Below are 12,190 nucleotides of genomic sequence, written 5' to 3'. Positions count from 1 at the left end.
GGGACAGGAAAATTTGTATGTGACCTTAAGTGATACCCGTGGAACTGAACTCCTCATCTTGGCACTTAAGGCCAGACATATCTTCTCTCAAGGGTCAACAAGATATGATCCAGGGAGGCTGAGAATGTGGCTTAGTGGTAGAGTGTTTGCCTAGCATGCATGAAGCCCTGGGTTCAATGCCTCAGTACCATATACACAGAAAAAGCCAGAAGTGGCACTGTCATTCAAGTGGTAGAGTGCTAGCCTTGAGCAGAAGCAGCTTAGGGATAGTGCCCAGGTCTGAGTTCAAGCCCCAGGACTGGAAAAAGAAATGATACAAGAGCCTGTCTTGGAGCAGGAGAATTTATTTCCTCTGTAAGGACCCAGAGATGGACCTATAATCCTAGAGCAGCTTCTCCACATCTTTGTTAGAAGCTGCGCAACATGGTAGATGGCTCCCTGTCACTGGAGCCATCCAAACGGAGGCAGAGCAACTTGAAAGTAGAAGAAGAAATTCCTAATCAGAAGATCTTGGAGGGTGGGGTAGGGGGTTGATTTAAAGGTTCCTTCCTACCCTCATGGTCTAGGACTTGATGTTTATGAGAAGGGTTATCAGTGCCATTCCAACCAGCCAGTCACCCCTGCCTGGGGGCCCTATTCAGGTCCAGGACAGGAGAACTCATCAGACCAGTCTGAGCAGTGTTGCACGTGGTCCCGGCACAGGTTCTTTGGAATGCAGCTGCAGTACCTGAAGACTGTCGAAGAGCAACGCCACCACCCAGGGCCACAGAGTGGGCATGAAGTCACTAGAGAGAGAAAAGTCAGCATGGGAACAGTTGCTTGTCCTGGACCGCTTCATACATGAAACCTGCCACAGCTCTCCAGAGCCAGGCCTGCCCTGTCAGGTGTGGGCTGACTGAGTTTGAATGCATTAGACAGAATTGAGACTCTGCCTCCAACACCCTGTCTAAGCTTCTGTTCCTCATCGTTGAAGGTTGTTAAGGAAAGAAAGACAGGCAATTCTGATACTAATGGGTGTATATTATTTTCCCCATCATCTAGCTCTTCCTCCTGCCTCACCCTGATTCCAGCCATGCCCACCCCTAGGACTCCCTAAGGGTGCTTCAGCTCTGTCCTTTGCCCTGTGCCCTGGTCCCCAGCATTCCAACACTCCCCTCCTGAAGAATGAACCTCTAGAGAGAGCCATGAGAGGGCTACTGGACACCCCATTGGGAGATGTACACCCATGAGCGTATCTAGGAGTCAAAGAGGGTATGGGGAACCTCAGAGGTGCCCTGGACAGCCTCTACCCTCTGGCCACTGTCTGGCCACTGTTCTGGCCCAGCCTGTGCCTAGACCTCCACCTGGGCTGAGTTCATCCGAACAGTCCCCACAGTTGTTGATTCCATCACACTTCTGGTCTGAGTAGATCCAGGAGGCCGGGTTTCCGCAGTGGGCCACGAGGAAGCTGGGGAGGCTCTGGGGCACATCTCCTGCAAGGGGACAGATGAGTCAGGATGAAGTCCACATTGAAGTCCGTGGCTGCCTCAGGGCCATGTGAAGATGGATGGGTCCTGGCACCCGGTTGCCTCCCACCCAACCCAGAAAGAGCACCAGGAGTTTTCCTGAGGAGGAGGTCAGCCCAAGGGAGAGGAGTATGCCTGCTCCCCACCAGCAGGTGGTCCCCCAAAGCCACTGTCTTGTCCTCATTCTCATTCTCTACCCCACATCAGCGCTAGCACTATTCTTCCCTCTAGAAAGATCTCCTTAAGACCCCCACAAAACTATGCCACCTCAAGGAAAGCCTCCTCCAACTGGGGTGTGTGTAGCAAGGAGAAATGAGACACTCTAGAGCTAGGCTTTGGCTAAGGATGCAGATTTTGTGTTAGGCAGGTGTGGGCCAGGGCTGCCCAGATTCACGCAAACTCAGCCACATTGTCTCAGATACAAAACAGATTGAGGAAAGAACCAGCCTTCATTCTTTGGTCTCGCCAGATTCCACTGGAGACATTACGGTTACTGCAGGGGTGTGTGCAAGGAGAAGGATGCAGGCAGGTGGAATGTATTCTGTAGTGTACTGAGGGGCCAAGAACTGGGTCATGGGAGGTGCTGGAGACTCTGGGGTTCAAGGCATGGTCTGGAGAAGGGGATGCTCATAGGGCAAGACAGCACCTCCTACTATCTTGGAGAGAGGTTAAATGGGATCTATTGGAGCAGGGGTGGAGGGGGCTCTGGAGGCAGCTGTAAGCTCAGAACAAAGAAACCTCCCTGAGGAAAATCTACCCCAGAACTAGGAGCAGCTACCTCAGGGAGTGAGCTCCTCATTCCAGAAACATGCAAGCAGCAGCAAGTTGGCCTCTGGGTCTTGCTACAGAGGAGACTGAGCAGGAGTTGGGGTAGGAGACTAGATGAATCCTCAGAGTCTTCTCCTGTCCCCCAATGTGGGGGATCAAACCCAGCACCTTGAGTGTACTAGGCCAGCACTCTACAACTGAGCTATTACCCATAGTCCTTGGCTTCTGGAGACAGTACCTCACTATGTAACTCAGACTGGCCTCAAACTTAATATGTAGTCCAGGCTGGCCTCAAACTAATCCTCCTCTCTCTTCCTCTCAATTGCTGGGATTATAGGTATGAACCAACACTCCTGGCTCGGCCGCTGTTCTTCCCAACTCATCCACCCCTCTCCCAGCTGTAGATCCAGACACTGATTCATACATTCACTCATTCATTCATTCATCTATTCATTCAGAATAACTCCTGTATACTAGTGCATCATGATCAAGCAGACCAGAGCTATCCCAGAGAAGTTCACAGCCTGTTGAGAGTTGCAGACGTAACAACAGTATGATTAGGGCATATAGAGAGGCACAAGGGCTGTGGGAGCCTAAAGGAGAGTCTTAACTTCATATGGGGGTCAGAGAAGGCTGAAGGATGAACACTGATGCTCAGGGGTGCAGATGCATAGTGAAGCACCCTTTAACATGGCTGTCTGGGGGCCGTTGGAATGGGCCAAAGGCACCACGTCATCGTAAGTGTGGGGCTGTGGTGGGCCTGGCATGCTCTGGATGGCAGGGCTTCAGTAGTGCTTCAGGGGGAATGGAATCAGCCCTGGGAGGGCCACACGGAGCATAAGTACCAGTGACGAGCTACTCACGGCACAAGCTCTGGTCCTCATCCTCGCCATGTGGGCATGTGCGGACGCCGTCGCACACGCCGTGGGCAGGGATGCAGCTCCTCCCGTCATGGCACAAGAAGCCTGTGCTGTTGGCTGGTGTCACGCAGAGCTGGGCCCCTGCATGGGCGGAGGAGGCACCTGAGGACCACCTGGACGGGTTCTCCCACCTGAGGCCTGCCCTGAACTGGGGTAGTAGGGAGGCTCTGGGCTCAGTGGCAGCCTCTGCCATTTGCAGCTGTATGGCCTTGGGCAGGCGATATAACCTCTCTGAGCCTCAGGTTCTTTGTCTGCAATGTGGGGATTGTAGTGAACCCCTGGGATGGGGACTGCTGAGGAAGAGGGGTTCGGTGAGCGCTTCCCTATGGATAGGTGGTGAATTCAATGTGCAGAGCAGGAAGCTGAGGGAAATAGTCTAGGCAATAATGTGGCTTGAAGTGGACCTCTGGCCACAGGCAAGCTGTTGGATCAATGAGTCTGGGCCATCTCAGAGATCACATGTTATAATCTTGTCCATCTGGGCACATCTGTGTCTGTGTGTGTGAGCATGTACATGTATGTGTGTATGTGTGTCATGGGGCTTGAACTCAAGGCTTGGACACTGTCCCTACGCTCTTTTGCTCAAGGCTAGCATTCTACCATTGAGCCACAGCACCACTTCTGGTTTTCTGGGGGTTCATTGGAGGTAAGAGTCTCATGTACGGTCTCAGTCCTATCCGGACTGGCTTTGAATGGAGATTCTCAGATCTCAATCTCCTGAATAGCTAGGATTATAGGCATGAGCCACCAGCGCCTGGCTGGGCATATATCTTCTACATTCTTATTCTACCATTCCCCCAAACACCTCTGCCAGAGGTGCAGAAGTCATTATCAGTTCTCCACTGAGCAGTGGGGGGGAGGGAAGGGAAATACCGCCTTAGGGCTGCCTCAAAGAATGAGAGGGAAACTGGGCAGATGAGCCAGCCTGGGGCTGGGAGATGGTTTTCCTGGGAAGGCCCCAGAGGTGACATCAGAGCAGGCTTAGTCTCAATAGCTCATGTCACAGAGGTACAAACAAAGGCTCAGGCATTTGTCTAGGGTGTGGGCAGGAATCTGTGTGTCTATCCACACTCAATATAAGGCATCACCCAGGTCTCTTTATAGAGCCATGCAGAGTGTGGGCTCCCTGTCTCTGTGCCTCCACCCTCTCCTCAGCAGGTCTGAGTCATCCTCTCTTGCCCACTCTGACCTGATGTGCGGGATGGGAGTCCAAGGATGATGACCAGGACGAGAAGGGCTGCAAGTGTTGCCAGCAGAAGCAGCAGGAAGGCAGAGAGGCAGGCCTCACGGCCAGAGCAGCAGAGGAGCCTGTAGCCTGAGGACAGGAGGAAACACAAATGGGGGTGCAGGGATGGCCAGGCTGGTCCAGGATTTCCTTCCCTGCTATCTGCATACAGCCCATCCCCCTCCAGGGATGGCCCTGGAAAGGGCTCCTAGGCCTTCTTCATAAGCCAGGCACTGGTGGCCCACACCAGTAATTGCAACTACTCAGGAGGCTGAGACAGGAGTTCCCTAGTTCAAAGCCAGCCCTGACAAGAAAGTCTGAGGGACTCTTGTCTCCAATTAATCACCCCAAATCTGGAGGTGGGGCTGTGGCTCAAGTGGTAGAGCATCATCCTTGGGTGAAAAAGCTAAGGAATAGTGCCCAGACCCTGAGTTCAAGCCCCAGGATTGGCCCATGAAAGAGAGAGGGGGGGTGAGGGGAGAGGGAAAGGGAGAGAGAGAGAGAGAGAAGGAGAGAGAGAGAGAGAGAGAGTTAGAAAGGTCATATCGCAGCACTGGAGCTCTGGTGATTTCCAAAGGTAGGGGAGATAAGAGGGGAGAAGGTGCAGACATTCCCCAGAAGCGGATGAAGAGGGCACTGTGTGGGGGGTGGAGACAGTAGGGGCTGGCAGGCCACAGGAGGCTCAGTGTAAATCTGAAACCAGGAATCCTTCCAACTCTAGTTGTTAGCAAACTCAGGTAACCAGGGGGACAAGGTAAAGCAGGCTGTGACAGGTGTCCTGGCCAGCCAAGTGGCTGCTCTTCAAATATTTGTGCAGCACAAGCCAGGCACAAAGTGGGGTCACTTGGAGGAGAAGCTGCAGAGCTTGAGGTTGTCGCCCAGGTGAAGATGCATACCAAAACGCTTGAGGTGCAGTCCTTTCCCTGGCAGATGAAGAAAAGAGGAAGTTCTTGGTTCTACTACCACCCCTTCTACCAGCCAGGTCTTGGAAATAAACTACCACCAATGTGGCACTAAGAAGGCTCTGGGATTTTGCAGCCAGAAGGACCTCAGCTGGAATGTACACCCAGCCTCTCCCACTTCTCAGTCTTGCTAATGTCCTCCCAGTGCCTAAGAGCTGTCCGGAGGATGAACTCTGGGCCTGGGCACTGTCCCTCAGCTCTTCAGCTCAAGGCTAGCGCTCTACCACTTGAGCCACTGTCCCTCAGCTCTTCAGCTCAAGGCTAGCGCTCTACCACTTGAGCCACAGTGCCACTTCCAGCTTTTTCTGCTTATGTGGTGCTGAGGAATCGAACCCAGGGCCTCATGCATGCAAGGCAAGCACTCTACCACTGAGCCACCTTCCCAGCCCCTGGGCAGGCTCTTTAGAGCTTTCATTGTCCTGTCCCTCTCAGGTCTGCTTCCTCACCTACCAAACATGGGCCAAGATAGGGTGAATAGAAGATGCTCTTCCTCCTCTCCCTCCTTCTCACCCATTTCCTTCATTCCATGAAGGTGAAGAAAAATGGTCAGAGTTGCACAGGGAGCCAGTAACACATGTAAATACTAAGTGTTGGATTCACTTTATCCCTCTGAAGGTAAAGCAAATCGTCTAGGTCATTCTCGGAATCAGGAATTTAGCTCTAAGGTCCCTTTTTCTTCAGGTTATAGGTGTGAACTGTATACAGTGCAGTACCTGGTAGGTACACAGCATGCAGTAGGAGCTCAATAAATGCTCTTGCATGGAAAGAATAAGCAATCCTATTAAGCAAGTGACCTCAGCACAGCAGGAAGCTAGAAAGCTGACACCATTAACAGAGAAGAGGGAAGCAAGAGCCCTGGACCCTCTTGGTGCACTTGTAGCCAACTATGGGCTTAAGGAAGCACCTACTGGATGCACAGCATCTAGCCCAGCCCTCCATTCTTACCTTCCCCTCGAGGGCCAGCTTTTGTTCTGGCAGCAGCATTGTCCTCTGCGTCTCCCTGCCCAAGACAGCAGAGCCAAGGTGGGCTTGGGAGAGACCAGGCCAAGCCAGGGAGTAGAGCTAGGGGAGGGGCTGTAGACTTCAGGGTATTCACAATGGGTCTCTGAGAGCACTGAGTTTACTGGTCCCTCACATCCCAGCATGCCAAGCACCCCACATTCATTTTGCCTGCCTCACATCCCTACACTTTGCCTGGGAAGTGAGTGGCTTCTGTGCTGTGCTTCTTTCTGCTGTCCACTTGGCACCTGACGGTCCTTCAGGCCAGTCTAAGCAGCTCCTTCTCACTCTCCTGGTTGCCTCTTCCCTCCCAGCATCCCAGGGTGCAAGTAGGACTGAATGCAGGTTTGTCTCCCCAGGACAGCTCCTACCTGAGGGAAGATCTTGTTCATGGCTCTGGCTCCTATCTCCCAGAACCAATGGAGTGCACAGAACTTAAGGCAGGTTTTCCTGCCTGTCACCAGGGACAACTGGGGGAGGGAGGGTGAGACAGAAGGCTTCACCCCAGGCCACACCTTCCCCTGTGGGCAGTCTCCTTCTGGGCTACTTTCCTGGCATGAAGAGGGCAGGGGAATCCTGCTCAGAGCAGGCCTTCTCCAATGCAGCACGCTGGGAGCCCTCATCCCCATTCTATAGAGGAAGAGTCACACAGTAGGGGGGTGAGGACTTAGCATATGTTTTCTCCTCCACATCTATGCTGAAGCTGCAGGACCTAAAAGCTCCACTCATAGGGCTGCAGATACGAATACCAACAGCCACCTTTCTCTCTTATTTTTTTTCTTTTGTTTTGTGCCAGTTCTGGGACTTAAACTCAGGGTTTGGACACTGTCCTTGAGTCTCTCTGTGCTCAAGGCTAGTACTCTACCACTCAAGCCACAGTGCCACTTCTGGCTTTTTTTTTGGTCGTGGAGCTTGAACTCTGGGCTTGGGTGCTGTCCCTCAGCTCTTCAGCTCTAAGCTAGCACTCTGCCACTTGAGCCAAAGTGCCACTTCCAGCTTTTTCTGCTTATGTGGTGCTGAGGAATCGAACCCAGGGCCTCATGTATGCAAGGCAAGCACTCTACCACTGAGCCACCATGTACGCAAGGCAAGTACTCTACCACTGAGCCACCTTCCCAGCCCCACTTCCGGCTTTTCTGTGTATGTGGTACTGAGGATTTGAACCCTGGGCTTCATGCATGCTAGGGAAGCACTCTACCATTGAGCCATATTCCAAGCCCCCCTTTCCATGGCCAGAAATCAGGTTCACTTTGTCACCCATGTCCTTCTATTTAGTTACATAATCTAGATTGAAAGATGCCTTTTTGGTAAAGCTAAAGCAAATACAATCTTGAACTCATCTTTAAGAACATGGTAAAAATTTTGGCGGGGGGTGGGTGTTGTGGAGGTGGGAGGGAAGGGATGGTAGGGGAAAAACAAAGGAGGAAGCAACAATGCTTTATAGGAAATGTACTCATTACCTTGCTCATGTAACTGTAAGCATACCTCAACTCTTGCACCCACTCAGAGAGTGCCATTTTTTCCTGGCAGCAGAAGTGCACTAGAAATGGAAGGGCTGAATTCAAGGGCCTGTACCCAGAGGACAAGGCCTGCACCTCAGGGGCTCCAGGTAGGCAAGCCCCTGCAAACTTCTCTGATGCCAGTAGGCTTTTCTAGCCTGTGGTCAACTGCTTCTTTTGCATGGGGAAATAAGATGCCAAACCAGGAGCAGCCTGCAGGGGGCAGCAAGTGATGTTGGGAAGAGCTGAGTCCTGGGCTAGGCATGGAGAACAGAGTCCTCATTAGAGCCCTGCTTGACTCTGGCTTGAGGAAGTCACTTGTGTTTACATCCATAAAACAAAGGGATAGACTAACAAAAGAAATGTTTTAGAGTTCCTCAGAATCAGACCTTAAGAATGCAAGGAGGTTAATCTGAATGTGGTATTGCACATCTGTAATCCCAGCTACTGCAGCTAAGAGATCCATGGTCCAAGGTCGGCCAGAGGATAAATGGAGATCTGATCTGAAAAACAAACTTGAGAGAAAAAAACCACCAGAAAACTGGAAGTGGAGCTGTGGCTCAAGTGCTGCCTAGCAAGAACAAGGACCTAACTTCAACCCTAATATCTCCTACCCTAGGTATCCACTTAAAGCTGAGGGCACAGACACTGTCTGGGAACTACTATGGAGCCTTCCTCCCTGGTACCACACACTGGCTTACAGTAGGCACAGAAGCCCAGGATGGCAGGTGAGAGCTGGCCTGCTGGAACTTGTAATGAAAAGGGCTGAGGAGTCTAACATAGTCAGAAGACACTAATCTTCGTTATGTCAACTGCAATCAACTGGTAGAGGCTATGTGAAGTATGGATTAAAAAACAAAACAACCTTGCCAGTCCATGAGACATTTTTTTTTTTTTTGGTCAGTTGTGGGGCTTGAACTCTGGGCCTGGGCACTGTCCCTCAGCTCTTCAGCTCAAGCTAGCACTCTACCACTTGGGCAACAGCACCATTTCCAGTTTTCTGGTGGTTAGATGGAGATAAGAGTCTCATGGACCTTCTTACCCAGGCTGGCTTTGAACCGTGATCCTCAGATCTCAGCCTTCTGAGTAGCTAGGATTACAGACATGAGCCACAGGTGCTTGACCTGTGAGACTCTTATGTATGATTAACCACCAGAAAACTAGAAGTGTTGCTGTGGCTCAAGAGGTAGAGTGCTTGCCTTGAGCTCAACAGCTCAGGGATAACGCCCAGGCCCAGAGTTCAAGGCCCATGACGGACAAAACAAAACAGAACAAAACTAAACAAACAACAAAAAACCCCAACAAAGCTAAAAGGGGAAGGCCACATGTATGAAAAACAATTCACCAGGAAGGAAATGCACACACCCAGTGTTATTTTTTAAATGGCTATAAAGGTAATGTACAGAAGGGTTACAGTTACGTAAGTACTGGGAAAGTACATTTCTTTTTGGTCAATGTCACCCCTTCCTTTTCTCTCTCCCAGTTTCTCCCTCCCATCCCCACCCATAAGTCGCATAGTTCATTTTCAATATGGTGTCTAGTGAGTACCACTGCTGCATTTGTTTACTCTTTGTCCCTCCATTTCTGTGCCTCCCAAAGACATATCAACAAACATAGTTGGGGCATACAAGGTGGCCTTTGCTCACAGCTGGGGCCCAGAGGCATTGGTGGGTACAGTTTCTTCCCTGGTGGTCCAGACATGGTTGGGTGCCTTCCTCCTGGTAGCTGCAGAAGGTGGGCCACTCCCTGGAAATAGGGAGTGAGCAGGTGAGGGGGAAGGGACATGCCTTCCTTACCTCAGGGACTGCAGCTGTTCCAACATCTTTGTTGGGCTGGTCCCACAGAATAACTCATTCACGGCTGTATAAACCTTATACTTGAACATCAGGCCCAGTTTATAGACTGGGATATACTTCCTCAAGCTCTTTACAAGGTTGTCCTTGGCCTCTAGATAGGCCTGCTGATACTGACCTATTTCTGTGTCAACAAGGATATAGTCGTTGCTGATTGCCCTTGCTGATATAGTTAAGGCCAGCATAGAATCAGTAGATGACCTTGAAGCCAAAAACAATGCTAATCAGGACCTCTATACCCATGGCCCATATCAGCTACATCATTCTGGCTCTACCTATGGATTTCTACAGGCTGGATTTGAATAATTATGTGGTTATACATCTCTCAGTGTATCGCTTGTCATGTGTGCTGGCTCCCTCTATCTTTCTAAATCTCTTTCCTGTCCAGATCAGATAAAAATCTCACTCCACAAAACCTTCTGATTCTCCCTTCTCTCCCAGGTTCTCTCTTTCCTTGCATTTCTTAGGCTATGTCTTCATCTTAGCCAAGATGTAGTCAGGAGACACTCAGTGCCAAGTTAGTATCTATTCAAGGTGGCAGGTCAGTCTGTCTAAGCCTCAGTTTCCTTATCTGAAGAACAGGGATAAGTAAGAATACTAAACTCAGAGGTATAATGGGGATGGAGTGAGTACATCCTTTGAAGATAGGATTTTTTTTTCTGGATGCTTTGCTTTCTTTCTCGTTCTAGAGATTCTTGACGGCTGAGGCTACTTTAGTCTGGCTCCCAGCATTGAGCAATGCTGTGGGCACTGAAGATAGCTGGGCTGATAAGGGAGCTGAGAGGGCATCCAGTCTGCTTAGAGGGAGGCCCAGCCTGTCACAGCCATTATCACTCTTCCTTGTAGCCTTATACAACTGAGAATTCCAGCTGACTATCTCCACTCTGTGAGACTACTTCCTCAATTGTGAAACAGAGATGACAACCCCATCCTGTTCTCCTAGAGGAAGAGAAATTAGGATTCATTCAGTAAACGGCTTCGCAGACATCATGGGGAGATACACAAACCAACCCCACAGTGAATTATCTAAGTTTACAAGATTGCATTATACCACTGTTTAATGTAGATGGTCCACATCTTATTAAAGCTCACACACTTAAGCATCATGAAATTAATAGATTTTGGAGTACCACAACAATGGCAAGATAGTATACCTAAGGTACAATATCAGGAGCTTGTCTTGAAGCCTTTCTTTTCCAATCCATTGCTGATTTCTTTCCACTCAAGCCATCAATTATTGCCGTTCTAACACTTCAAAAACAATTCAAGGGCTGGGAAGGTGGCTCAGTGGTAGAGCGCTTGCCTTGCATGCATGAGGCCCGGGGTTCGATTCTTCAGCACCACATGAGCAGGAAAAAAAAAGCTGGAAGTGGCGCTGTGGCTCAAGTGGTAGAGCGCTAGCCTTGAGGTGAAGAGCTGAGGGACTGCGCCCAGGCCCAGAGTTCAGGCCCCACAACCGGATCCAAAAAACAACAACAAAAAAATTCAAATATAAAAAAGCACGCAAGAAGCAATATAAGAAGCAACAAATAACTTAGAACTGAGCTGGCAAATGAAAATAGTTTGCTCTTTAGATTATGAAGTAAAATCAGGCCAGGGTTTTGGTGAATCTGGATGGGGAAAATAATTTTTAGCAGCTTCTAGCTGAAATGTACCCTTTAACAATCCAGTGTTATTAGTAGTGCCTGTGATGTCATTACCCATAGAAAGTCAGATATTTAGATGTAGATGTATTCCATTGAACTTATTTCAAAATACTATTTTGAAATCACAGATTTTTAGAACTACCACTAAATCTTGTGTTAATAAGAAGATAATACATTATTGTACTACTTTTTGGAAAATATTACAACCCTTCATATTTAGTGTTCATGCATTAGAAAGCCATTATTCTGAGAAGGTATTCACAGATCACTTGATTGCCAGAAAGGCCTGTGACAACAGAACAGGTTGAGACTCTCTGCTGTAAACAAGTAAGTCATGAACATCCCAGGAAGACAGTGCTTGAAAGTGAAATATTTGACTTTAAACAATTATAAACTTGGACTGGGAAGGTGGCTCAGTGGTAGAGTGTTTGCCTAGCATGCATGAGGCCCTGGGTTCGATTCCTCAGCACCACATAAACAGAAAAAGCCAGGAGTGGCACTGTGGCTCAAGCGGTAGAGTGCTAGCTTTGAGCTGAAGAGCTGAAGGACAGAGCCCAGTCCCAGAGTTCAGGTACCATGACCAGCAAAAAACAAAACAAAACAACAATTATAAACTTTAGAAAAGGTGCTTCAGAATTTCATCACTGCAAGGAACCAGAAAATCCACAGTAACTGTCCAATCTAGTTTCCTGCAGACTACATTTCCCTCTATCTCTGTCTTTATTGCTGTCTAAGATCTCCCCACCCCAGAATCTAGTTGAGAACAAGTAGTCAAGGAGAGATTATGAAAGAACCTCCAGCTGACCATACAAA

At 49.5% G+C, this 12,190-nt stretch overlaps 1 protein-coding gene across 1 annotated transcript; it reads right to left on the bottom strand.

Annotated features, from left to right (window-relative positions):
* Positions 1–383: 383 nt before the first annotated feature.
* Ldlrad1 (low density lipoprotein receptor class A domain containing 1) lies at positions 384–6,771 on the bottom strand. The gene is made up of 5 exons (XM_013022261.1): positions 6,751–6,771; positions 6,326–6,380; positions 3,137–3,274; positions 1,344–1,472; positions 384–785 (listed from the first exon to the last, which is right to left on the bottom strand). The coding sequence occupies exons 1-5, from the start codon at positions 6,769–6,771 to the stop codon at positions 634–636; spliced, it is 495 nt and encodes a 164-aa protein (XP_012877715.1). The 3' UTR covers positions 384–633.
* Between the last annotated feature and the right edge of the window lie 5,419 nt (positions 6,772–12,190).

Source organism: Dipodomys ordii, unplaced genomic scaffold, assembly GCF_000151885.1.
Source record: "Dipodomys ordii isolate 6190 unplaced genomic scaffold, Dord_2.0 Scaffold61, whole genome shotgun sequence".
NCBI classification, from domain to species: Eukaryota; Metazoa; Chordata; class Mammalia; order Rodentia; family Heteromyidae; genus Dipodomys; species Dipodomys ordii.
The sequence above is the reverse complement of the archived record's forward strand: the minus strand, read 5'-3'. Positions and strand labels throughout refer to the sequence as shown.

Coding starts and splice junctions, on each gene's coding strand:
- Ldlrad1 (XM_013022261.1), bottom strand. CDS start 6,771: ATGAACAAGATCTTCCCTCAG. Junction 3,275..6,325: donor AGCTGGCCCTCGAGGGGAAG/GTAAGAATGGAG, acceptor CCGCCCATGCAG/GGGCCCAGCTCTGCGTGACA. Junction 1,473..3,136: donor TGAGGACCAGAGCTTGTGCC/GTGAGTAGCTCG, acceptor GTCCCCTTGCAG/GAGATGTGCCCCAGAGCCTC.